Source organism: Pristis pectinata, chromosome 25, assembly GCF_009764475.1.
Source record: "Pristis pectinata isolate sPriPec2 chromosome 25, sPriPec2.1.pri, whole genome shotgun sequence".
Taxonomy (NCBI): Eukaryota; Metazoa; Chordata; class Chondrichthyes; order Rhinopristiformes; family Pristidae; genus Pristis; species Pristis pectinata.
The window spans coordinates 8169070-8197039 of NC_067429.1; the positions used below are offsets into that span (position 1 = coordinate 8169070).

Consider the following 27970-nt stretch of genomic DNA (forward strand, 5'->3'; position numbering starts at 1 on the left):
GGAGGTACAGAAGCCTGAAGTCCCACACCACCAGGTTCAAGAACAGTTACTTCCCTTCAACCATTCACTTCTTGAACCAACCGACAAAACCCTAATCACTACAGTTTAGCAACACTATCACCACTTTGCACTAAAATGGACTTTTTTTGTTCTATTTGTGTTCTTTCTTAAAAAAAATTTGTGTATAGTTTATGGTTTTCTTGTGAATGCTGCTTATCTGATGCTATGTGCCTGTGATGCTGCTGCAAGTAAGTTTTTCATTGCACCTGTGCACACATGTACCCATGCATATGACAATAAACTCGACTTTGACTTTGACTGGGTGTGAGCAGCAGATTTCCTCCTGAAGGAGGTGGACCAGATGAATTTTTATGACACTTCTGTAGTTTCATGAGAACTGCTATCGAGGTGAGATCTTGGGAGCTGTTGTCGGTGTAGCTTAGGCGAGCAACTGCAGTGTCTGTTGTAGATGGTACACACTGCAGCCACTGTGTGCCAGTGGGGGAGGGAATCAATGCATAGGGTGGTTGATGGGCTGCCAATCATGCAGGCTAATTTGCCTGGATGGTGTTGAATATCTTGAGAGTTGACGGCATTACACTCATCTTACCTCAGCAATGAAACATTACGGACCACCTCTTTCACGACCATGGACTTGTCTCTGACTGTGTCTTTTTTTGCATGGATGTCTTGTTTAGCACAGTCTGTTTTTTTTCTTCACTGTCCGATATAAATTATGTATATTTATGTTTTGTGTGTTGTCTGAACCTATGTGCCTGTGATTCTGCTGCAAGTTTTTCTTTGTACCTGTGTCTCACTGTACTTGCGCTCATGACAATAAACTCGACTTGACTTCAAAAGTCAAAGTTGAGTTTGTTGTCAGATGCACAAGTACATGTATGCACAGGTGCAATGAAAAACCTACTTGCAACATCACAGGCACATAGCATCATATAAACAGCATTCACAAAGGAAAATTAAACACAATTTTTACAAGAAAAAATGCAATTGGAAAAAAAATCCAATTTAGTGCAAAGTTATCAAAATGGTCATAGTGTTGCTAAACTCTAGTGATTAGGGCTTTGATTTGATCCAGGCTAGTGGAGAGTATTCCATTTGTGCTCTTGATTTCATTGCTGTATCGGGGGGAATTACTCTCTATAGGATACTCAACCCCTGACCTGCCTTGGTATTAATGTAGCTGGTCCGGTTGAGTTTCTGGTCAGTGGTGACCCACCAGGATATTGATGGTGGAGGACTGGTGATGGTAGTGCCATTGAATGTCAAGAATAGGTAGTGAGAAACTCTTGTTGGAACTAATCATTGCCTGGCACTTTTGTGGACTGAATGTTACTTGTCATTTATCAGCCTGTTGTCCAGGTCTTGCTATATGTAGGCATGGACTACCTCATTTGCTGAGGAGTTGTGAATTTAATTAAACATTGTCCAATAATCAGTGAACATCCCCACTTCTGACCTCATGATGGAAGGCAGGTCATTGATGCAGCAGCTGAAGATGATTGTGCCGAGGACACTGCCCTGAGGAACTCCTGTAGTGATGTTCTGGGTTGAACTGACTAACCTCTGACAACCACAACCATCTTCCTTACTGTCAAGTCCATTTCTAGCCCAAACACTCGAAGTCCCACCTTACTGAGCACCAAGAACTTCTCAAAGGCAGCTAGGCTTTCAGAATCCACTGGAAGGAATACTTTTAAGCCTCGTATTATAACTGAACTGGCTGTAATTTGGAAGGGGAGTCACAAAGGCACTAAGCCAGAGTTGTTTGATCCTTTGACTAAATGGACAGTGGTGGTTTGCAGATTTTTGATGATCTGCATATAATCTAATTGCCAGGAAGGCAATGATTTCTGCTACTCAGATTTGAAAACAGAAATATTTCAGAGTGAAGAAATAACTTGGCCCATCATGGCTGTGCCCAGTCTTTGAACCATGTATCCAATTAGTCTCACACCCTGCTGTTTCTCTTCAGTGTTGCAACATTTTCCTTTTCAAGTTTAACGACAAGCCTTGACATCCCAGCCTTGATGAGGATATGAATTCCTAAACTATATGCTAGAAAGAAACAAAAAACAAGCACCTCTCACTTCGAATCCATCAGACGATTCCTTTAGGGCTTTGAAAATGTAAATAACTTTGTCAATTCTGAACATTGCAGAATTCTGTCATGTGATAATCAAAAAACTAAGTATTTATTTCATTATTGAAAAAACCTAAACCAATACTAGGTATCTAATAATGCTCAACATATAATTTTCATGGGTGCTTTTCCTTTCTCGTCATTACAGATTCCTGGTGACCAGCTGGGGAGACCCAACTATTGCCCAATTAAGAGCAAGTAATGAGGTCAGGTCCTCTCACTGAACCTGGACCCCATTCTTGTATTATCCATTACCCAATCAATGGTAAGAGCATAGAAGCTCTCCAACTTCTCATAGACCAGGGATTGGGAGAAATGTTTATTGTACAGTATCATGAATATATTAGACAGACATCCTTTAAATATATCAAATTCTCTGTGAATTGGCTGCTTCAGAAAAGAATCTGGTCAACTTTCTACAGAAGTGACAGAGCGAAGAAGAGACAAAGACAGACCGAGCTATGAAACTCTCCACTTGACACTAGAATTCAATGTCATTGGGAATGCGTAAATATTCTCGGTGCAATGGGTCTGAGTAAGACTGTTTAAAATTGACCAGAAAATTTTGAATTATGTATGAAGGGATTTGTTTGCTCACCTTCAAGCTTTAGGAGAAAATAATTGGGTTTGTTATTGTTATGGTGGCTTTACCTGAAGTTAATCATGTTTGCTAGTGGAAGAAAGCCCACCGTCATTTCTGCATCTGGTCTCAGATGAAACACGACTGTTTACGGCTCCGTATTTGGAAGGCTGAAGCCTTTGTCTTCAGTCCTTCATCACAGACTCCGTTCCACTGTGACATTTCCTTCTCTGGCCACTGTCTCAGATGGATACTGGTGAGCAATTTTATCCTGGGGTCAGTGCAAGCTCTTATTTCCTATCCATTACACCTAGACCATCACCACCACTACAACACTGACCATTCATGCATTTCCATCAGACTCAATGCATTGAAACCCTTATCTTTGCTTTTATTACATGTAGGCTTGTTTAAATTAATGCAAAAACAGCAAATGCTGGAAGGATTTCATAAGGGGCACTCAGTCTTTTTCCCAGGGTTGGGGAATCGAGAACTAGAGGGCATGGGTTTAAGGTGAGAGGAGATAGATTTAATGGGAACCTGAGGGTGATCAGTATATGGAAGGAGCTGCCAGAGGAAGTGGTTGAGGCAGTTACATTAACAACATTTAAAAGACACTTGTACAGGTATGTGGATAGGAAAGGTTTAGCGGGATATGGGCCAAACGTAGGCAAATGGGACTAGCTTGGATGGGAATGTTGGTTGACATGGACCAGTTGGGCTGAAAGGGCCTGTTTCTGTGCTGAATGACTCTAACTTGAGCATTATCTGTGCAAAGTTAGAACAGTTAATGTTTTGTGTCCTGAGACATTTATTGGCTTCTCTTTCCACAGATGCTGCTTGACTGTCTGCATTCTTCCAGCATCTGTGTTTTTGTTTCATCTGCAGTTTTATTTATTTTCCATTGTTTAAATTAATGGTAAGCTTTGATGCAAGATTTGAGGAGAAACTGATTCCATTAGCAGAAGGGTTGGTAACCAGGGGGCACAGATTTGAGACGACAGAACTGCTGTGCTGAGTTATGGTGATCTGGAATACAAAGACAGGGGAAAGAGTTAATAAGAACTTTCAGGAGATCAGAAACTTAAGATGCTAGAAATCCAAAAGTAAAAACAGAAAATGCTGGAAACATTCAGCAGGTCAGGCAGCATCTGTGGAAAGAGAAACAGAGTGAATGTTTCAGGTCGTAGGACAATGGTCAGAACTAGGGAAGAGAGAAAATGTTAGTTTTACATTGTAGAAAGGGTGGGGGAAGGATGGTTTAGAAAAGGGGAGCTGATTGGGATAGGACCAGAGTTGCCATGGTGATAAGCTGTTGATAAAGCCATCTGGTTGATAGGTTAATGGGGAGAGAGAGTGAGCACAAATAATGGAACCTATAAATGCTCATCAGATCACGCTGTGCTGGTGGAGAGTAAAACTGAATTAATGTTTTTTGATGGATGGCCTAATCTTATTCTAACATATAAGATCCTAAAGGGCCACGACAGGGTAGATTTTGAGATGCTTCCTCTAGTGAGAGAATCTCAAACAAGGTCACAGAGATGCAAGATGGGGAATGGGGAAGGTCATTTAAAACTGTGGCGTGTACGAATTTCTTCTCACAAGGGGTGGTGAATCTCTGGAATTTTCTAAGCTGGAGGGTTGTGGTGGCTAGATCATTGGAGGGATTTAATTTAAGGCACGGTAGTGTAGCGGTTAGCGTAGCGCCGGCGACCCGGGTTCAATTCTGGCCACTGTCTGTAAGGAGTTTGTACATTCTCCCTGTGTCTGCGTGGGTTTCCTCCGGGTGCTCCGGTTTCCTCCCACGTTCCAAAGAGGTATGGGTTAGGAAGTTGTGGGCGTGCTGTGTCAGCGCCGGAAGCGTGACGACACATGTGGCTGCCCCCAGAACACTCTACGCAAAAAAGATGCATTTCACTGTGTGTTTCGATGTACATGTGACTAATAAAGAAATCTATCTATCTATCTAAAGGGGATGTGGATACATTTTTGGAAGATCAGTGAATTTGAGCAGTGGACCAGTCTTGAGGGGCCAAGTGACCTACTCCTAGTTTATTGACACAAGAAAGTGAGTCACTTGAAAATGTTGAATTAAATATTGAGTCTGGAAGGCTACAAAGTGCCCAGATGGAAGATGAGATGGTGTTCTAAGTTTACATTGGGCCTTGTTATATAAGAGGAGTGGTGTACTTGGAAGAGCAGACCAGGGAGTTGCAAAGGAAAGAGTCCCTTCAGAATGCTGAAGGGAGGGAATGATGTGTCCAATGGTGGAATCATTCTATTATGGTATTAATGACTTCTAGTTTAAATGCTTCACAAACTCTCAAGCACAGTTGGTCACATTGACTCTGCCCCTCCTTTCTCATGATAGCAGAGACTTCAGCTGCTCCGACTTCCATCTCTGAAACTCCCTTCACAGATGCATTTCCTTCTCCTCCTTCCTGTCTCCTTCAACATCCGATTTCCGAGGCTCTGCATAGCTCCGTTTCCATCTAGATCACCGTGTGTATAAAATTACTTACTTACTACGTGCAGTCACTTCAGTCCTCTGGAGTTTCAGTAAGTGAGAAATGACTCACTGTAAATCCGTAACTAGAAAGTGAAAGTGCAGCAAGAATAACTTCAGTGTGACTGAAACCACAGTCAGTATCAAAGCCTGAGCCAGGCCTTTTACAGTGCATGACATCTGGTTTGTTTTTATACAAAAGCACACAGAAGGGTCTGAAAATTTTGAACAAAAATATTCTACAGTTTTGTACAGATTGATTACCGAGCTGAGAGTAATTATAAGTGGTTTGAGTTTCGGGATTGGGTTTTAATGTCGCAATGGGAAATCAGCTTCAAAGATCCATTTTTAATCATCATTTATAGCAAGAGAAACTATCAGCAAGGTCAAGCAAAGGTTGGATCTGTGCCAATAATGGTTAACCCTTTTGCTACCAAAGGATTTTATTTTCAACATTAGAAATCTTGTCCCTATGGTACAAAATATTGGTTACACCGAGTGAGTGGAGTAAATCAGACAAGGTGGCATCTGGTTGTGAAGAGAGCCAACTTGCAACAGATTTTGTTCTGATTACTAGTAATTGTTAGAAGAAAGGGCAGTGAGGAGGTGGGATGGGGAGTTGGGAGGAAGAGGAGTCAGTTGGCAGAGTAAAATACACCAAGATAACATCAAAGGCAACGTTGCCTGGCTCATTGGGAGCATATTTAATATCTCCCTAGCTTCATTTGAAGAGTAGATGTGTGAAGATGTTGAAATGTTTCCTGGAGAACATCATTGGGTTGGGGAAGGATGGAATGAGAATGAACCAAGTAAAGGAGATCTACACTTTCTGACTTGGAGAGGAAAGAGTTAAAAGCAGCAGGCTGCATTGTGAGCCTTGCTTTCGGTTTGAATCTATAGCACATTACTGAGGGAGAACTGGGATTTTCAGTCTTAAAATGGGGCAGTAAATGGACACAGCTAGTACAGCTGCTGTCTCACAGCTCTCGTGACACCGGTTCCATCCTGTCATTTTCCTTGTGGCTGCGTGGGATTCCTTGGGTTTCCTCCCACATCCCAAAGACATGCAGACTGGTAGGTTGATTGGCCACTGTCGATTGCCCCCAGTGTGTGGGAGAGCAGTAGAATCTGGCGGTGTTAATGAGAATGTGGGGAGAATAGAATGGGATTAGTGTAAATCTGTGTTTGATAGTCAGCGAGGACTCAGTGGGGTGAAGAAACTATTTCCATTATGTATAACATTATGACTCTAAATTGAGTCTCCATCTGCTCTCTCATTGGAAGTGAAAGATCTCATTGACTACGTTTGTAGAAGGGAAGGAGAGTTCTCCCAGTGTCCTGGTCAGCGTATATCCTTCAACAAAATAGATTATCTGGTTATGGGAGCTTGCTGTGCATAAATAGGCGGCTGCGTTTCTCCGTGAGGAAAGGTTGGGCAGACTAGGCTTGTATCCACGGAATTTAGAAGAGTGAGGACGTGATCGAAATTTATAAGATTCTGAGGGGTCTTGACAGAATCTATGTGGACAGGATGTCCCCTCTTGTAGGGGAATCCAGAACTAGTGGTCACTCTTAAAATAAGGACTTGACAATTTAAGACAGTTGGGGCATTTTGCTTTCTTTCAATGGGCCGTGAGGTTTGGGAAGTTTGTCCTCAGAGCTGTGGGAGCAAAGTATTTGAATGTATTTAAGATGGTGGCAATTAGGTTCTTGATAAGCAAGCGGTGAAAAATTACTGGGGGTGAGTGTTGAGATTACAATCAGATCAGCCACGAGCTTATTAATTGGCAGAGCAGCCTTGGGGGATGGGGGGGGTGGGGTGGGTAGGGGTGGGTGGTGGGGAAGGGTGGGAAGAGGGCTGTGTGACCTGATCCTAGTTTGTGTGGTTGTACATCAACCGCGACTGTACTTCAAAAGTACATCAGTGAGAGAGACACTTCGGATCATCCTAAGAGTGTGAGTGTTCTATATAAAATACAAGACCTATTTTCTACTTGAATGAAAGGGAAATGATATGTTTTATCTCGCTTGTAACAGTTTCCCAATGACTGCCTACTATGGATTCTTACAACTTCGAAGAAGATATCAGTATTCTGACACAAGAAGGACTGCATGATGAGGAGGACTGGGTCGATACCCCCAACACAGACCTGACAGGAGAGGAACACTCCGCTTCCCACTTTGCCCTTATCACTGCCTACAACGATATCAAGCAGAGGTTGATTGGGATGGAGAGAGACAACTCCACTTTGAAGAGGAAACTCAGACAGTATGATCTCAAGGTAAATCTCGGCATCTAATTTCATTCCTTGTGAAGCTGAGATGTGTCCTACCTTGGAAAAAGAGGTTGGCGGGAAATTCCTCTGTGTATTAAAACATGGCATTCCCACAATTGTTCTATGTGAGGCTGTAGGGTAGTGATATTCCAAGATGCAAGGTGTGCAGATAATAGTGAGTGGTAGAATTATATATTCCAGCAGTAGACAACTGCAATATCCCACTTGAGGAGAACTTAAATTGGATTTGCCGCTTCAAGTAGTGCCTTGGTAGGGCTGCCTTTGGATAGATGTGCCATTGAGTAAGTGACAGAAATGGGTTCAGCTTGTTCCTGACGGCTAGTGGGATATTGTGCTGTCTCAGGTGGTTAGGAGTCCTCCAGCAATAAAGAATAAAGAATGTACCCTTTAAAAGGATAAACTGGAACTAATCAAGTCACTAAAATCGGTGGTATAGTGGACAATGAAGAAGCTCGTCAAAAATTACAGGGGATCTTGATCAGCTGAGTATGTGGGCCAAGGAATGGTAAATGGAGTTTAATTCAGATAAGTGCGAGATTTTGCATTTTGGAAAGTCAAATCCAGGTAGGACTTTCACAATGAATGGCAGGGCTCTGGGGAGTGTTGCAGAACAGAGGGACCTCGGAGTACAAGTACATGGTTCACTGAAAGTGGAGTCACAGGTAGACAGGGTGGTGAAGAAGGCTTTTGGCACGCTGGCCTTCATAAGTCAGGGCAATGAGTATGGAGCGGCCATTGTGTGAGTGGGCCAGTGTCAGAGTGGGAAGCTGAGGCTTTGGCTCAAGAGGCTTCAGTGTAAAGGGGCAGAGGCTAAAGAGTTGCTGACTTGGAGTGAAAGAGGAAGAATTGAAAAGAAGTGAGTCTCCTTGCTTGCTTGTGAGTTTTACTTGCAGGAATTTAAGAGGTAAGTCAGCTAATTGTTAGTTAATAGCTAATTATTAGCAGCTAATAAAAAGAAGTTAGGGTCAAGCAGAGTGGCCATTTTGGAGCAGCTATTTTGAGAGGGGCTGCTGTCTAGTCAAAGTGCTGCTGGTTGTCTAGGTGTGGGCTTTGGTGAACACCAGGCTTCAGTGAGGAGGGCGAGCAACACTAAGGTAAGATGAGGGTAGGTTCTTATTCTCTTTTCCTGTCTCTTTATTTTCCTCAAAGCTTTTAGTCAGGGGAGGTGAGGTCAGACCCGTGTCATGCTCCTCCTGCGCAATGTGGGAAATCGAGGAGGCTGCCGGTGTCCCTGATGACTACGTGTGCAGGAAGTGTGTCCAGCTGCAGCTCCTGACAGACCGCATGACGGCACTGGAGCTGCGCGTGGCCACACCACAGTTTAAAGGCCAAGGGAAAGCTAGGGAATAGGTGACCAACAGGCAGAGCAATAGCAGGAAAGTTGTGCGGGAGCCTCCTGCGGTCTTCTCCCTCCAAAACAGATATACCGCTTTGGCTTCTGTTGGGGAAGATGGCTCACCAGGGGAAGGCAGCAGTAGCCAGGACCACGGCACCGTGAGTGGCTCTGCAGCACAAGAGGGCAGGAAAAAGAGTGGCAGAGCTATAGTGGTAGGGGACTCCACGGTAAGGGGAATAGACAGGAGCTTCTGTGGCCGCAAACGGGACTCTCGGTTGGTGTGTTGCCTCCCAGGTGCAAGGGTCAGGGATGTCTCAGAGCGGTTGCAGGGCATTCTGGAAAGGAAGGGTGAACAGCCAGTTGTCAGGGTGTGTGTAAGTAGCAACGATATAGGAAAAATGTGGGATGAGGTCCTACAAGCTGAATTTAGGGAGCTACGAGATAGATTAAAAATTAGGACCTTAAAGGTAATAATCTCCAGATTGCTACCTGTGCCATGTGCTAGTCAGAGTAGGAATAGCAGCAATAGTTAGGATGAATGTGTGGCTTCAGCAGAGGTGCAGGAGGGAGGGTTTCAGATTCCTGGGACATTGGAACCGGTTCTGGGGAAGGTGGGACCAGTACAAACTGGATGGTCTACACCTGGTCAGGACTGGGAACAATATCCTGTGGGGATTGTTTGCTAGTGCTGTTGGGGAGGGTTTAAACTAATATGACAGGGGAGTGGGAATCCATGAAGAAAGACAGGGAAGCAAAGCAGAGACCAGAGCAAAAGTTAGGCAAGAGAAAAGTAAGAGTGGGGTACAGAAAAGTCAAATGCAAAGGACACAAAGGTTACAAGATTCTAAAAGGACAATGAGTGTAAGGGCATTTTATCTGAATGCCTGTAGTGTTCAAAGCAGGTTCTTTCAAGAGTCCAGGAATGAGTTGAAAACAACTTGGTGCTTCACAAAGTTTTATTGGAAAAGTTTAAAACAAAGAATCAGTCACAGAGCACATGACACTAGCTTTATTACTGGGAGATGAGCCGTGACAAAAGGAACTAAAGATGAGCTAGGGCCGACAGGGGGGAATGTGAGTGATTAACAAAAAACGACACCTTTTATATCTGAGATAAGAGGTACTCCTTGGCTAACAATAGTCCAATCAAGAAACCTATTAGATAGCTGTGGCCAAATCAACCAATGAAAAAACACTTATTCACCTGATGGATGAACCAATAAGTTAGGAAGTGGCTATTCCTTGTGCAGCCACTTGAGGTGTATTAAACATTATACATGTTTAAAAAACTAATTAAAACAGTTGAATCCAACACCATCCATATCAGGATATGTGTGCTGATGCTGGGTTTCGACCCAAAACATTGACAATTCCTCTCCTCACGCAGATGCTGCTCGACCCACTGAGTTCCTTCAGCAGATTGTTTGTAGTTTAGGTGGGCATCTTGGTCAGCATGGACGAGCTAGGCCGAAGGGCCTGTTTCCATGCTGTACTACTCTTTGACTCTATCTTCACTTTTCTAGCTCCTCAGCACCATAGCAGTTAATGAAGGGATGTAAATAAACAAGGGGATACAAGATCTGACAAACTTGAGGGAAAGATATTGAGGAGACAAATTCAGCTCTTATAAGAGAAAACATTTTAAAGTCCATTTCTCACCTTAAGTTACATTGAATTGGTTTGATCTGAGTTGAAGATTTGAAAGTATGGGCAAAATCAGTAATATTGCAGTAAAATTAATGGACTGAATCACCACCTCTACTTAGTGTATGTGTTGTGTAGTCACCCCTCTGACCTCCACGTAGAGTTCCTTAACACAGGGATTTTAACCTTCCTGCTTCAGCAAAAAGTTCCTTTCATTAAAGTTGGAATCCCCTGAGCTACAACTGAAGCAGTCAGCAAGCAGGCGAGCTTGTACTTGTATCTAAATATAGTGAATGAACAGGTTACGGTGTGAGCGTGCGAAAGTGGGTCAGTTTTTGTGCTCTTCAATCATCTCAGACGTGAGGGAAAGCCCAGCAACTGTGGGCAATCAGCCAATCAGGGAAATTTGGGATGAAGTGCGTTGGGCATGGGGGAATTAGCAAATAGGTTTTTGGGGCTGGGGTCACCCAAACAAAGATTTACAAATTACAAATATATTTGTTTAATTCACAAATATATTTATGCCAGCATAGTCAAAGGACTCAGATGCTCGTGGCTCTAGTTTGTGTGGCTTTAGATTATAGCATTACAATTCTTGCAGTCTGATTTTAAAACTGTGTCAACTTATCAATCAATAACAAACTCTTCAGCAGAAGCAACAATACCTGCCTTATCTTCTGATCTCTCAATTCTAAAATTGTCATTCACATCCCTCCATGAATATGGTCTTCACTATCTCTGGATTCTACTTTGGCCTCCTAATCTTTCCCAACACTCTCTGTTTCTCAGTCCTGGACTTTTGTGTAACCCCCAACCATTTGTTAGACCCATTGCCATCCATTCCTTCATCTGTCCAGGACTTAAACTCTGGAATTACATCCTTAAACCATTCATGCTCCCACCTGTCTCTTATCCTCTGGGATCCTTCTTAAAACTTAATCATCTGTCCTAAGAAGATCAGGGATGTTGTCCTCAATGTTCTGCCCAGAATTCATTTCTCATAGAACATTCAGCGCAGGACAGGCCCTTCAGCCCACAATGTTGCGTTGACATAGCTATTCCCTCCAGACTACAGAATGCCCATATCCCTCTATCTTCCTCTCATTCATATGCCCATTCAAGCCCTTCTTGAAAGCCCCCAATGAGTTTGCCTCCATCACCCTATCAGGCAATGCACTCCAGGCATCCACCACTCTCTGAGTAAAATACGTACCCCTCACGTCTGTTCTGAACCTACCCCCCTTATCTTAAATGCATACCCTCTGGTATTAGATCTCTCAATAATGGGAGAAAGATATTGCTTGTCCACCCTATCTATGCCCCTCATAATTTTATACACCTCCAACAGATCACCCCTCAGCCTCCGCTGCTCCAGAGAAAAGAGCCCAAGTTTGTCCAGCCTCTCCTGAAAGCACATGCCCTCTAATCCAGGCAGCATCCTAGTAAACCTCCTCTGCACCCCCTCTATAGCCTCGACATCCTTCTTATAGTGAGGTGACCAGAACTGCACACGATACTCTAAATGCAGCCTAACCAGAGTTCTATAGAGATGCATCATAACTTCTTGACTCCTATACTCAATACCTCGATTAATAAATGCAAGCATTCCATAAGCCTTCTTAACCACCCTGTCTACCTGTGTAGCCACTTTCAATGAGCCATGGACCTGCACCCCAAGGTCTTTCTGCTCTTCAACACTGTTAAGGGTCTTGCCCTTGAGAGTGTACTCTCTCTTGACATTAGTAACCTCAACTGCATTACCCAGGTGGTTATTGTATTGCTCCTTCTGCAAGCTTGATGAGTGTAATTCGGCGTTTCGTACATTACAATAATGACTACACCTCAAATGGTTGTAAAAACAATTTGACATGTCCCGAAAAAGGAGTCAAAAATGATATATAAATGCAGTATTTAACATGTTCTTGCATCAAACCTTGATTGAGGAGGATGGGTTTTAGAAGGAAGTATAGTTTCAGGAGGTAGAGAAGTTGGGGGAAGGGTTCCTAGGCAGAGTACAGGGTAGCTGATGGTGGGGTGAATGAAGGGTTGCAAGGGGTGGGTTGATGTGTAGGTGATCAAGGAACAGGGAATTAGATGGTGGAGACAGAGTTTTGAAGGCCATTCCCTCGTTTTAACACTTACGGGTCTGACAGAGCAGCTTACCTTAATTAGTAGAAGGAACACTAATGTAGAACCGAACTGCACGGTTTAGGGAGGGAATGACTAGATCTCTGATCCTCGCCCAAGTTATTTGATCCAAGACTGTTGGGCAAAAAGTGATAGGGGGAAAGAAAAGTAGCGTGGGTTTCCACATGAGTGCAGTACAATGACCCTTGTGAATATGGGCATGCAAAGGAAGAGAGAATTGAATTTGTAGGGTTCTTTCACTGAAGATTCAAAGCACTTAACACTATAGTTACTATAGAAAATGTGGATGTTAATGTGCTCAGCAAGCTCCCACAAACAGCAATGATCATGAATTGATAGCCTGCTTCAATGGTGTTGATTTAAAGAGTAAATTTGAGGAGATGGTTGAGAGGAGAATCACCAGGACGTTGCCTGAGATGGAGTGTTTCAGCTATGAGGGAAGCGGAGTGGAGGAGCCTGAGGGGTATTTATTGAGGTGTAGAAAATAATGAGGGTTGCGGGTGGGTTGATGCTGAGAAACTTTTCCCTTGCCAGAAGTGCCTATAACCACAAGGCATAGGCTTAAACTAAGAGATTGACTTGGAGGTCATTTGGAGGAGAATATTTTTTTCACCCATTTGGTAGTTGAAATCTGGAACACACTGACTGATGGGTGGAAACAGGTACTTCACAACATTTAATAAGTATTTAGGTGAGCACTTGAAAAACTGTGGCATAAAGGCTGTGGTCTGAATGCTAGAAAATGGGTTCAGAATAGATAGGTACTTGATGGCTGGCACAGGCAGGTTGGGCTGAAGGGCCTGTTTCCATAATGTATGAGTCTGACTCTCTTTGACTCCCCTGCTCTTCTTCAAATAGAACGATTGAAGTGGGCAGATGTGGCCCTGGTTTATGATCTTATCCAAGGAACAGCATCTCCATCAGCATAGCCCTCCCTTGGTATTAGGTTGATAGCTGAGATGTTTGTGCTGAAGTCTCTTGAATGTGGCTTAAACCTACAACATCCTTCTACAGACACATACGTGTTACTAACTAAGCCATGACTGGTAGAGAGGAACAAAGTTGGAGAGTGGGCAGTATGTGAAGAATTCTCTCTCCCAAATGTTAGTGGATGTTGAGTAAACAACCAGAAGTATTTTGGACAACATGGAGATGGGACCGAAAGCTATAGCAACCAAGATCTTACTGAGTAATGGATCAAGCCCGAGGAGCTGAATGGCTGATGTTCCAGCTCTCTTTCCCTTCACTTTCCAGTTTTCCTTCTCTAATGAATGTGGGGACGATAGGAAATCACCCCAAGGCTTGCTCGATGCTACTCTGCTGCGCAATGAGAACAGACGTCTGAGGGAACAGCTGGACCAGCTCCGGAATCAGGTTTGAGCTTTGTTTAAAGTCTGTGGATGTGCCTCCCCTTCCTTTTCCCTTCAACCAAAAGTCATGGGCTTAAGGTGAGGAGGAAAAGGTTTAGGGGGGGATCTGAGGAGGAATATTTTCACCTAGAAGATGGCTGGAATTTGGAACACACTGCCCTGGAAGGTGGTGGAGGCAGAGATTCTCACAACAGTTGACAAATAACTAGATGAGCACTTGAAATGCCAAGGCATGGAAGGTTATGGAACAAATGCTGATAAGTGTAGCCCAGATCCTGACCAATCGCTGTGCAGATAATCTTCTCCTCATCGTACTGTTCAACCAGAACCCCGGAACTCCCTGCACAACACCATGGGTATATCTTTACCAGACAGAGTGCTGTGGTTCACCATGCTGGCTTACTACCCTTTCAGAAAGGGACAATAAGTGTTGGCCATACCAGAGATGTCCCTATTCCTAGAAAGAACAGTTAAAACATATTCAGCCTAGATATAATAATGAAGGGTGTATTAGATTTGGTACAGTACTATATCCCCTCTGAGCAGGTAGATTCCCTCGTGTATCTCATCAATTAGATGATGATTTTTAATTAATTTTCAGCTTCAAGACAGCAAAGAGAGGGAGGATCACCTGGATGAGGTCATTCAAGCCTATGAAAAGATACGTTTGGAGAAAGAAGACCTCAATCACCAGCTGGAAGAAATGGTACATCACCGCTCTGTAATTCAATGTTGCGACTGATTCATTGCTTTGCATCTCAGTGAGTTAATACCTCTGTCGCTTTCTGACTGGGTTAGTTGGCAGCAGTCTTCCAGAGAGCTGCCACTGTCGACTTAAATAACAATGGCCTTTCACAATTATCTGCAAAGGTTGCTATCGGAATAAAGGATAACTAGTGTGGCATTATATTACTGTACAGAAAGTCCAATCAGTTTATTGGAGCTCCTTATGAAGTAACGCGTACTGTGGATAAAGAGGAACAGGTGCATGTACTGTACTTAGATGCTGCATCAAAGATTATAGGGGAAAATAAAAGCTTGTGTAGGAGGTAATATACTAGCATGGATAGAAGATTCGCTGGCTAATAGGAAATGTATTTAGCATAATTTTTTTATTGTTGGCAAGATGTAATGAGAGGTAAACCCCAGGGATTTGTGCTTGGACCTCAACTTTTTACTATTAATATAGATAACTCTGATGAAAGCATCAAGGATTATGGAATTTGCTGATGGCATAAAGATAGGCAGGAAGGTAAGTTGTGAAGGAGTCAGGAGGCTACAGAGGGATATCGATAGGTTAAGTGACTTGATAAAGATCTGGCCAGTGTGATATAATGTGGGAAGACGTGAAATTGTTCATTATCCCAGAAAAATGGGGGAAAAAATCATAAATGGTGAGTGATTGCAGAGTTTTCAGATGCAAACAATTTGGGTGACCAAGTGTTTGGTTCAGGAAAAGCTATTATGGAGGTGCAGTGAATAATTGGGAAAGCTAACAGAACATCATTTATTGAACTCAAAGGTAGAAAGGTTATGCTTCCATTATATAAGACATTGATGAGACCACATCTGGGGGGCAGTGTACAGCATTAGTCTCCTTATTTAAGGAAGGGTGTTGAAAGCAATTCAGGGGAGGTGCACTAGATGTGTACCTAGAATGGGTGAGTTGTCTTGTGAGGAATGGTTGCATATGTTGGGTTTGTACTTGAAGGACATTCAAATTACAGAATTGTACAGTGTGGAAATAGACCCTTTCGGCCAACCTTGTCCCTGCTGACTGTGATGTCTATCTATGCTAATCACATTTGCCCACATAGGCCTTTCCTATCCAAGTACCTGTCAAATGCCTTTCAACTGTTGTAATTGAATCTGCCTCCACTTCCTCCTCTGGTAGCTCATTCCAGCTATCAGCCTTCCTCTGTGTGGGGGAAAAACTTAACCCTTAGATCTCCTTTAACTTTCTCCCCTCTCAACTTAAACCTGTGCCCTCTAGTTCTAGACTACCTTGTCCTGGGAAAAATATTCTGACTCTGTCCTCTCTGTGCCCTTCATAAGTTTATAAACCTCCTATATGATCAGCCCACAGTATCCTACGTTCTAGTGAGAATAAACCAAGCCTATCCAATTTCTTCTGATAACTGCTGCCCTCCATTCCAGGCAACATCCTGGTGAATCTCTTCTGCACTCTCTCTATTGCTACAATATCCTTTCTGTAGTGTGGTGACCAGAACTGTACACAATACTCCAAGTGCAGTCTAACCAATGTTTTGTACAACTGCAACATGATGTCCCAACTTTTGAACTCAATGCCTCAGCTTATGAAAGCAAGCGCACCAAGTGCCTTCTTCATTACCCTGTCCACCTGTGTTGCCACTTTCAAAGAGCTATGGATTTGCACCCCAAGGTCTCTCTGTACATCAATGCTCCTACAGTACTCCATTTACTTTGTATCCTACTAGAACTTGGAAGGATATTAGAAGAATGAGAAGGGACATGCTGAAACGTACAAGATCCTGCGGAGTGTCGACAGCGCCAGTGTGAAGAAGATGTTTCCCGTTGTGGAAGAATCTAGAACCAGGAGTTACTGTTTATAAATAAGCTGTTGCCCATTTAAGACGATGATGATGCAAAACCTTAGAGGATCGTGAGACTTTGGGAACTCCCTTCCTCAAAAGGCAGTTGTTGGAAGTAGAATCTTTGAATAATTTTAAGGCAGAACTAGGTAGATTCATGATAAAGGTGATCTTATAGAGGTGTATAAAATCATGAGGGGGCATAGATAGGGTGAATTCACACAGTTCTTTTTTACCAGGATTGGGGAATCAAGAACTAGAGGGCACAGGTTTAACATGAGACGGGAGAGATTCAATAGGAACCTAAGGGGCAACTTTTTCACCCAGAGAGTTTTCAGTATATGGAATGAGCTGCCAAACGAAGTGGTTGAGGTAGGTATGTTAACAAAAAGTACTTGGACAGGTACATGGATAGGAAAAGTTTAGAGGGGTATGGGCCAAGGGCAAGCAAATGGGCCTAGCTTAGAATGGAATCTTGGTCAGCATGGACCAGTTGGGCCGAAGGGCCTGTTTCAATGCTGTATGGCTTTATAAACAGGAGGATGAAAAGTCACTGTGGATAGACAGAAATACAGAGTTAAAGTTAAATTCAGATCAGCCATGATCTTATTGAATGGCGGGGCAGTCTGAAGGGGTCAAGTGGCCTTCTCCTGACTTTATTTGTTTGTAGTCAGCATCCTCTTTTTTTTAAATAACTTTTTCAGTCATAATGTGTGGGCATCACTGGCAAGGTCCGCATTTACTGCCCACTCTTTGTCCTTGACCTGTATAGCCTGTTAGACCATTCCAAAGAGTTGCGCACAACCAGATTTGGTAAGAACAACAGATTTTCTTTCCAGAAAGGCATTAGTGAGCTGGTTGAGTCTTCACAAGAGCCTGGTAATTTCATTATTATCATAATGAGACATTATTATCATTGCCAAGTTTTTATTTCAGAAGTTATTTGAATAATTCAGATTAAATTTTGGATTGCATCAACTGATTATCAATCTGGGCCTCTGAGTTGCTTATTTAAAGTACACTGCCATCATATCCCACTAAAAAGCTGGTTAACATTTTGCAATAAAGATCTTGAGCAGCTGGAGCTCTTACTATTTTTTTGTTAGTTCAATTTAATTTGCAGTATTCATGGTTTAGTTTATTGGTTCCAATCCCCAACACCAGCACATGTGAGAAATTGTGTTTTCTCTTTTTCCTGGGTTCTATTTTTAGCAGCTGATGCCCAGAGGGTGCTTCTGAGCAATGGTTTCAAAGCATAAGACATGCTTTCTGTGATCACAGTGCACACTGGGATTTTAAGATAACCTGCTTCAAAGGTTCGGCTGAAGAGCTTGTCATTGGGCTTTGTCAGAGCAGTTGTGCTAAAACGAGCTGACCCTGAGGCAACCGAGGTCATAAAAATGATGTATCTGCAGTCAAGCCGAAGTCAGTTTCTCTGCTTACCAGGTTATAGTTTCTACTTAAACCTCTTGAACTGACTGTGTTAAGGGTTATGTATAATGCTCTGATTGTTGATATCCTCTGAGATGACACAGCTTAAGGGCGCGGTGGATGTTATTCCAGAAGTCCTATGGGATATAAAAAGGTTATAATCTCCAACATGCATTCTGCTAGAAGACAAAGTTTACTTTAATATGAAGCTTTTCCTTCGTGAAGGAGACGTGGTTTCTTGACAATGGTCTACACTGTGTGAAAGGCCGATTGTTTTTTTTGTTTGTTTGTTTACCCTGACAGCTTAGTGAGTACATAGAATTCCTCTCTTTTCAAGACTGTTTCTGCTTTAGTTCTGTGCTTTTGTAAGTGGCTGAAGAGTTCATTGTGGGGCCCGCAGAGTCTGCCAGGGTGGGCCGGGTGGAGCTCAGTGGGATGGGTGTGCGGGTCACTTGCACACTTCTGTATCAAAATGTTCAATGTCTTCTCTGCCAGGGGTGGTAGCGGAGGAAAATACGATTGAGGCACTTAAGAGGCTCTTAGATAGAGTCCTGAATGTGCAGAGAATGGAGGGATATGGACATTGTGTAGGCAGAAGGGAATAGTTTAGTTAGGTGTTTTAATTACTAGTTTAATTAGTTTGGCATAACATTGTGGGTCGAAGAGCCTATTGCTGTGCTGTAATGTTCTATGTTCTCCATCAGTTTCAGCTGTCCTTTGCTGGTAATTTCAATGAGTCAGGAAGGATGTTATGTCCTTCCAGAGGAGTTTGAGAAAGTCCTCAAAACATTTTCTCTCTTGCCAAAATGGAGCTTGGAGTGGAGTGCTTCCTTCAGAAATCTGGTGTCTGACGTGCAGGCCCGTCTGTTGGAACAAATTGAGTGTAATCAGAGTTGGTCTGAGAGTGGATGCTGGCTTTGATTCGCCTGCGTCATTTAGAGGATTTCCCAGGCAATGTTGGTGGAATTTCTCCAGTGCCTTGTTTTAGAGTCAATGAAGAGTAGTCACATTGGTAATGCAGCAGCCAATTCATGCACAGTAAGCTCCCACAGCCAGCAATGTGATACTGACTAAATCTTTAAGTGTTAGTTGAAAGGTGGGGTTTGACCTGACAATCAGCGAAGGTTCCCCACTCTTCTTAGGATTCTTTATGTACATATGAGAGTTCGGACATTGTTTCATCTGTGCGGTGCTCCTCCCAATCCCATGTAGCTGCGTGGGAGTACCCACCACTTGCAGGTTCCCCCACCAGGTCGTACGGCATCCTGGCTTGGAAACTTCATCCTTCCTTCATTGTTTTTGGGTCTCATTCCTGGAACTCTGTCCCCTTCTCCAAAAAGGCTCCTGTGGTTCACCTGCACGTATTTCACAGATAATGTGATCTGCTAAATGGCACCCAATCCTGAGAGTGAATTAATGAAACACATGAAAGTTTGTCAATGATCTGAGCCAGTTGGAGAGCCATCAACTCCTTTGTAGCTGTAACCATTCAAAAAATGAATGCCTTCAAGAGAAGAGGAAAACAGATGGGGAAATTTGGACAATACTGTAACTAAACAAGAGTGTTATCCAACCAACTAAGATGCAGCATCATTAACCAAGCATTCTGACTGGTTGCATCACTGTCTGGTATGGAGGCTCCAATGTGCAGGATGGAAAGAGGCTGAAGAGGGTTGTAGACTCAGCCAGCTCCATCATGGGCACCACCCCACCATCGAGGACATCTTCAAGAGGCGGTGCCTCAAGAAGGTGGCATCCATCAGAAAGGACCCTCCCCATCTGATACATGCCATCTTCTTGTTACTACCATCGGGGAGGAGATACAGGAGCCTGAAGAACCACACTCAATGTTTTAGGAACAGCTTCTTCCCCTCTGCCATCAGATTTCTGAAGGTCCATGAATAATACCTCGTTGTTCCTCTTTTGCACTATTTATTTATTTTTGTAACTGATAGTAATTTTTGTCTTGCACTGTACTGCTGCCGCAAAACAGCAAATTTCATGACACATGTCAGTGATAATAAACCTGATTCTCCCCACAGACAGTCCTGGTGGAAGATCACGTCTCGACAATTCAGAGGCTGGAACAGGCTCTGAGACTGAGAGACAGTTCCGTTCAGATACTCAGTGACCAGCTCCAGGAGAAGGACGAGCGGATTATACAGCTGAGCCCACTGCCCAGTGGGCCTCATGGTAAGTGCCATTGTCTGTCCATTCACAGGGACCTAGGGGCACAGCTCCCAGGAAGAATGGTGAGCAGTTGTGAGGAGTGATGTGCACTGACTGACAGCCTGGGAGTCAATCACCCTCTGGGAACTTGCTCTTCATTCCTTCGAGGATTAGTAGGTGAAGGGAAGACCCAGTGGTGGGCTTGATCATTGTGAATTTTAAGAAAGTGTTTCCGCTTATCAAAATCAAAGTGGAGTTAATTGTCATATGCACAAGTACATGTATGCACAAGTGCAATGAGCAACTTGCTTGCAGCAGTATCACTGGCACATAGCATTGTATAAGCAGCATTCACAAGAAAAACATAAATAAAACACAATTTTTACAAAAAAGAACACAATTAGAACAAAAAAAGTCCATTTTGGTGCAAAGTGATCAAAGTGGTTATGGTGTTGCTAAACTAGTGGTTAATGTTTTGCTGGTTGCTTCAAGAACTGAATGGTTGAAGGGAAGTAGCTGTTCTTGAACCTAGTGGTGTGGGACTTCAGGCTTCTGTACTTCCTGCCCATTGGTAGCTTTGAGAAGATGGCATGGCCCAGATGGTGGGAATCTTTGATAATACAGGCATGGTAGAGGGCAGGCACGGTAGTGTAGCTGTTAGTGTAGTGCTATTACAGCGCCAGCGATCCGGGTTCAATTCCGGCCACTGTCTGTAAGGAGTTTGCATGTTCTCCCCGTGACTGTGTGGGTTTTCTCTGGACGCTCTGGTTTCCCCCTACATTCTAAAGATGTAAGGGTTAGGAAGTTGTGGGCATGCTATGTTGGCACCGGAAGTGTGGTGACACTTGTGGGCGGCCCGCAGGACACTCTATGCAAAAGATGCATTTCACTGTGTGTTTCAATGTAAATATGACTAATAAAGATACCCTATCTTAATGGATGTTGCCTTCTTGAGGCAGCACCTCCTGTAGATACTACCAATGGTGGGGAGGGATGTGCCAGTGATGTATTGGGCAGAGTCCACTACTCTCTGCAGCTTCTTGTGTTCCTGCTTATGGGAAGATGGTCACTCAGAAATCCAATGGGGAATTCAGAAGATACTGGGGAGAATGTGAAACTCACCACTGCAGGGTGAATGGCATGGAGAAGGGGAAGCTGAACAAACATATGAGGGAGAGAAATGGAGGGTAATGCGGATAGATGGGGGAGGATCGGAGAGGGCTGGAGTGGGACGTGAGTGGTCTGGTTCAACCCTTTCTGTGCAATGTTTTCCATTTAATTTATTATCAGACTGTAACTTGGAACAAACATTGGGATTGGTGATCTGTATTTGTTCCATCCTGTTCATTTTTTGGGATTAGAGTGGGGAGAACATTAGCAGAGTCTACCTGTCTGTTGTCTGTGAGGTGAACAACTTGCATGCGTTGACATGGATTGGTTGTGCTGAACACCCCAGTTCTGTGTTGCAATATGAAGCTCTGAGATGGGAGTGGGATTAAATTTACCGGGTTCATTTTTTGTTAATGGTGGGCACTGTGGTTGGCATGGACTCGGGCTGAAGGGCTTGTACCCATGCTGTATTGCTCTATGACTCTACGATGGCAGTAATGCGACTGATTGAAGCTCATCGTTGGCCAGGGTTGGCCCTGACGCTTGAGTGTGTTATGTAGATGACACAAAGATTGGTGTTGTGGACAGAGACAATTATTGTAAAAGGATACAGCAGAATATAGATCCATTTCAGACATGGGCGGAGAAATGGCACATGGAGGTTAATCGGGCCAAGTGTGAAGTACTGTACTTTGGGAGGTCAAATGTCAGGGCAAAGTATACTGTTAATGGCAGGACCCTTCACAGCACTATGTACAGTTGGGACCTTGGGGTCCAAGTCCATAGCTCACTGAGAGTGGCCAAGCAAGGGTGATCTTTATCATTGCTTGCCTTCATTGCTTGGGGCATTGAGTGTAAGAGTAAGGAAGTCAAGTTGAAGTCATATAAAACTTTGTTTAGGCCACACCTGGAGTATTGTGTGTCATTCTGGTCACCCCATTACAGGAAGGACGTGGAGGCTTTGGAAAGGGTACAGATTAGGTTTACCAGGGTGCTTCTGGATTAGAGGGTATGAGCTATAAGGAGAGGTTGTATAAACTTGGGTTGTTTTCGCTGGAGCATTGGAGGCTGAGGGGAGACCTGATAGAAGTTTATAAAATTATGATAAGATATTATTTAAGATAATAGATAATAAATGGGGAGTGAGGCTTCTGGGTGAAGTGTTGTCATGCAAGATTTTTTCTAATTAGATTATTAGTCACATGTACATCGAAACACACAGTGAAATGTGTCTTTTTGTGTTACTGAGAATGTGCTGGGGGCAGCCCACAAGTGTCACTACTCTTCGGGCACCAACGTAGCATGCCCACAGCTCCTAACCCGTACGTCTTTGGAATGTGGGAGGAAACCGGAGCACCCGGAGGAAACCCACGCAGACACGGGGAGAACGTACAAGCTCCTTGCAGGTAGACAGTCAGAATCTTTTTCCCAAGGTAGAAATGTCAAATACCAGAGGACATTTAAGGTGAGAGGGTGAAAGTTTAAGGGAGATGTGTGAGGCAAGTTTTTTTTATACAGAGTGATGGGTGCCTGGAACAGGCTGCCAGGGGTGGTGGTGGATGCAGATATGATAGTGGTGTTTAAGAGGCTTTCAGATAGACACATGAATGTGCAAGAATGGAGGGATATGGATCTTGTGCGGGCAGAAGAGATTTAGTTTGATTCAGCATCATGTTTGGCACAGACATTGTGGGCTGAAGGGCCTGTTCCTTTGCTGCACTGTTCTATGTTCAAACTCAGGCTGGACTGTGCTGACTTAGTGTGGGTGCATTTTGAACCTAAGCCACCAGCTGAAAAACTCCCCAGAATGCCAGTTTTGCACCTCAACTAAATCTGTTCCCCACAGACCATACCCTCCTGCATCCCTACAACCCTCTGTAACCTCTGTGCTCCTCCAAGTTTGGCTGTGTGTGGTTTCCTGACTTTAATCGCTCCATCACTGGAGGCTGGGCCTTTGGCTGTTGAAGCTCCACAGCTCTGGAATTCTCTTCCTAAGCCCCACAACCTCTCTACTTCTTTCTTCTGTTCTGGCGCTCCTCAAAGTCTATATTTTTGACCCTGCTTTCTGTCCCCTGCTTTTCTGTCTCCTTTCACGGCTATTGTAGAGTGTCCTAGCACACAGTTAACTATGTTAAGGTCCTAAATAAAGGCAAGGAATCATATAAACGTACAGCACAAAAACTGGCCCTTACAGCCCACCTCATCCATGCAGACCAAGGTGCCTTCCTAAGCTGAGACACAAGAGATTCTGCAGATGCTGAAATCTGGAAACACAGACACAGACAGGCAGCATCTATGGAGAGAAACAAACAGTCAATGTTTCTGTTCGAGACCCTTCATCAGGACTGGAAAGGAAGAGGGCAGAAGCCGGAATAAGAAGGTGGGGGGAGGGGGAAAAGCACAGGCTGGCAGGTGATAGGTGAGTCCAGGTGGATTCCTCCTTCTTCAGCGCTTTGCCTCTTTTACCTTTCACCTCTCAGCTTCTTACATCACTCCCTTTCATCCCCCCTCCCCCACCCACCTACTTTCCCCCATTCGCCTCTTTCTTTCCAGTCCTGATGAAGTGTCTCGACCTGAACCATTGACTGTTTATTTCCCTCCATAGATGCTGCCTGACCTGCTGAGTTCTTCCAGCATTATGTATGTGTTGCCTTCCTAAGCTAGTCCCATTTGCCTGAGTTTGGCCCATATCCCTCTAAACCTTTACTATACAAGTGCCTGTCCAATTGCCTTTTAAACGCTGTAATAGAATCGGCCTCTACCACCTCCTCTGGCAACACATTCCAATATTCACAACCCTCTGTGGGGGAAAAACTTACCCTGTAGATCTTCTTTACATTCCTCCCCTCTCACCTTAAACTTGTGCTCTCTAGTTCTAGACTCTCCTGCCCTGGGAGAAAAGATTTTGACCATCTATCCTATCTATAAGGTCACCTCCTGAGCCTTATACACTCCAATAAAGAATAAACCCAGCCTGTCCGATCTGTTGACCTCACAATCTACCTTGTTACGACCTTGCTTGCACCTTTATTGTCCACCTGCACTGCACTTTCTCTGTAGCTGTTACGCTTTATTCTGAATTCTGTTATTGTTTTACCCTGTACTACCTCAATGCATTTTGTAATGAATTGATCTGTATGCAAGCAAGTCTTTCACTGTATCTCGGTACAAGTGACAATAATAAACCAATTCTAATCTCTCCTGGTAACTATAGCCCTATATACCAGGAAACATCCTGGCGAATCTCTTCTGCACTTTCTCTGTTGTTACCACATCCTTCCTGAAGTGCAGTTGCTCGAACTATACACAACAGTGCAGTGTAACCAATGTTTTGTACAACTGCAACGTGATGTCCCAACTCTTATACTCAAGCATTTTGTTGTGCAAAGTGTACTCATGGCTTCCAATTGATACATTGAAACAACAGCCCATTCACCTAATACCTCTTTATTCCCCCCCCACCCCCCCAATTCCCTTCTCACAGCTGGGCTGCTGCTGTCATATGGACCCACAGCCAGTCCCCTGCACAAAATCGAAGATTAAACATCAGGCAAGGATGTTGTTCCTGCTCATTACAACCGCCATGTAAAAGTCAGGTGCAATGTGCAACCAGTGGCTGATTTCAATGTCACCTGCATTTTATTCTGAAATCGGAGCAGAAAGTTGCTCAGGAGGTCAAAGAGAGCCTTTGGAGGAAGAAGCAGTTAGTGCTTCAAGGTGATCACATACAGTGGGCACAGGAGTGTAAAGCCACAGGTAAAGAGGTAGGTTTTATGGAGAAGCCAAAGGGGAGAGAGGCAGAGGGAGGGAAATATAGAACTTAGACTGCTGAAGGTAGCTGCCTATGACATAGTGACCTGCCACAATATAGAGCAAGGCCATTCTACCCATTTGAATAGATGCAATCCCATTCCCCCAATTATTTGCCTGTAACCCATTCTCTCCTTTGCCCATCAACCCCCCACTACCCAATTCTTGCACCATCCACCTCTAGACTAAGGGTAGTTTACAGCGTCCAGTTAACCTGCCAATCAGCTAGTCTTCAGGATGTGGGGGGAAACCAGGGTTGACAGGGAGATTGTGGACCGGAGGTCAGCATTGAACCCAGGTCACCACAGGCAGCAGCTGACTGGTGCACTCCCTGTTGGGACGCTCCAGAGATCAGAATTAGGAAGCATGAATGTTGCAGAACGGAAGGACGAGGACAATGGAGAGCAAGTTCAGGCGTAAAACTAGAAATTCGCCAGCTGGCAAATTGGCTGATCCAGTGACCCAGGTTCAATCCTGACAGTCAGTGTACCCGGGTGTCATAGAGAATTAGACAGCGTAGAAGTGGGCCCCTCAGCCACTGTCTATGTGACCATTGTGCTGATCTGCACTAATCCCACTTGCCTGCATTAATTCCATATCTTAAGCCCTGCTCTTTCCTGTCAAGATGCTTAATTGTTACTGTTCCTCTCTCCACCACCTCCTCTGGCAGCTCTTTGCCTACCAACTACCCTTTTAGATTCCATTTGTAATTAGCTTCAATGGATCTGTGAGGTATTCGGGAACTGGATGGGTTTGGACACTGAGGGTCTGCCTTTGCATCACAGTGCTGGAGAGCCCACGGCATCAGCAGAGCTCCCGGACCCTGGGCCAACAGCTGGACGAGCAGCAGGTTCAGCTACTGCAGGACGAGGTGGATGAGCTCCAGAGGAAGCTGCGGAATTGCCAGTGGCGGGAGGGGCAGTACAAGGAGGAGTGCGACCGTCTCCAGTCACAGCTGAGCCAGCGCAGTCTGCAGGAAAGCTGCGCGCAGGTCAGTGGAACCCTTCTGAAGGAGCTGAGTCGTACAGAACAGAAGAGCAGCGGTTTCGGCCCCAGTTGGTGTTGCATAAACCTTCTCCCCTGAGAGCGCGGTGCCATTTGCACCAACATCTGGGGCTGCTAGATCAGAGAACGAGTCCTTGGGTTCGGACAGCTTCTGTAGGCAGTTCCCACCATGAATGTGGAGACTGGTCTTTTACACCGATGCGTACGGCACTGGTTAAATTAATGGACTAAAATCCAGAGGTGTTCCCCACTAACCTGCAGATATGAGTTTGAATCCACCACAGAAGCTGGGGAATTTAAATTCACGTTATTAAATGATATCTGGAATAAAATAATCAATTATGGCGATCCTGAAACTGTTAGATTGTCATTAAAACCCATCCAGTTCCCTATTTTTCTTCAGGAAAGGAAATCTACCATACCCATACTTAACCAGATACCAGACCCCTAGCTATGCCTTGACTCTTTTACCTCTACGTAACCTAGACAGCCACTTCGGTTTGGGAGCAATCAGAGATGGATTATAATATCAGCCAGGCAAATGATATTCATATCCAATGAATAAATAAAGATGCAGCTTGCATAGTGTGGATATAAGCTTAAGTGGTGTAGGTTTTGCGTCTGCACATCTGGACATTGCCTCTTTCTACGCATTGAAACGTCTGCAGTAAAATCCCAGGGGGTTGAGAATATTCCTCTGTCCCTCTCACAGTAGACAGAATATGTCTGTGGCTGAAGCCCAGATTAAAGGAACAGAATCAGATTGCAGAAGTGGTCTAAAATGTGTAGCTGCTTGTACATTGATGTTGGTGCAAGGCAGCAGGAATAAATTTGTACCCTGGAATAATCAGCTCATTAAAGGGAGACAAGTGTTGCAATTTTGTGACGGCGATAATTGGGGCCCTTGTGAGCAGCATTCAAAACAGTAGTGCCGATCTGTCCCCAGAACTTCCCGTCATGATTGTCACGTCCAGAAATTGGAGGGTGGAATTAGGTCCAACAAGCAGGGATAGGTTGTTTCACAAAGAACTGTCTTTCCATAGTTGTTAAAAAAAATTTTTATGGTCTTCCCTCTCTCCTCCAGGAGCTGACCTGTGACCCCCATGACATGGAGTGGATAAGAGTACAGAAGAAGATCAGTAAGTATTTGATCAGAGTTTCCGGGATCAGTGTGAATTTATCTGTTTTACTATGAATTATTTCAGCTTCCCTATGTACTCTCCTGCAGTTCAATACCTGGAAGGTAAGCCATGCCTTGATTTTAACAGTGTTGTTTTTAAATCCCTCCAGTGACTTCCTCACTCCCTCTCCCCCTTCCCTAAACATAACAGCACACCAATATATCTGTGTGCATCCAATTGTGGTCTCTTGTTTATCCTCAAATTTAATAATTCCATGGGAAACAAAGGACTGCAGACACTGGAATCTAGATGAAAAATATGATGATGCTGGAGGAACTCAGCAGGCCAGGCGGCATCCGTGGAGAAAAGCAGGCGGTCAATGTTTCGGGACAGGACTCTTCCTCAGGACTGAAGATAGGAAAAGGGGAAATACAATATATAGAAGGGAAAAGCAGAACAGTTCTCAGCCAGCTCCACTGCTCTGTTTTTCCCTCCCATATATTGGGCTTCCCCGTTTCCTATCTTCAGTCCTGAAGAAGGGTCCTGACCCGAAACATTGACCGCCTGCTTTTCTCCACAGATGCTGCCTGGCCTGCTGAGTTCCTCCAGCATCATGGTGTTTTTCATTTAATAATTCCATCACTGGCAGCTGTGTCTCCAGCTACCAAGACCTTGAGCTCCCTAAACCCTAAACCCCTCTCTCTCT

General features: G+C 44.1%; 1 protein-coding gene across 5 annotated transcripts in view; it reads left to right on the forward strand.

The window, feature by feature from the left end:
* Positions 1-27970, forward strand: part of LOC127583114 (TANK-binding kinase 1-binding protein 1-like) — a 108811-nt gene that overhangs the window by 8804 nt on the left and 72037 nt on the right. For 2 of the 5 annotated variants that reach the window (XM_052038875.1, XM_052038876.1), the window contains exons 2-7: positions 7288-7532; positions 13930-14049; positions 14647-14751; positions 20092-20242; positions 25924-26129; positions 27228-27282. In XM_052038875.1, the coding sequence (XP_051894835.1) occupies positions 7308-7532; positions 13930-14049; positions 14647-14751; positions 20092-20242; positions 25924-26129; positions 27228-27282 (862 nt within the window). In that variant the 5' untranslated portion in view covers positions 7288-7307. Of the gene's footprint in view, positions 1-4716; positions 4813-5195; positions 5304-6205; positions 6325-7287; positions 7533-13929; positions 14050-14646; positions 14752-20091; positions 20243-25923; positions 26130-27227; positions 27283-27970 lie in introns of those variants that run through there. The other 3 variants (XM_052038877.1, XM_052038879.1, XM_052038880.1) reach the window with 3 other exon arrangements.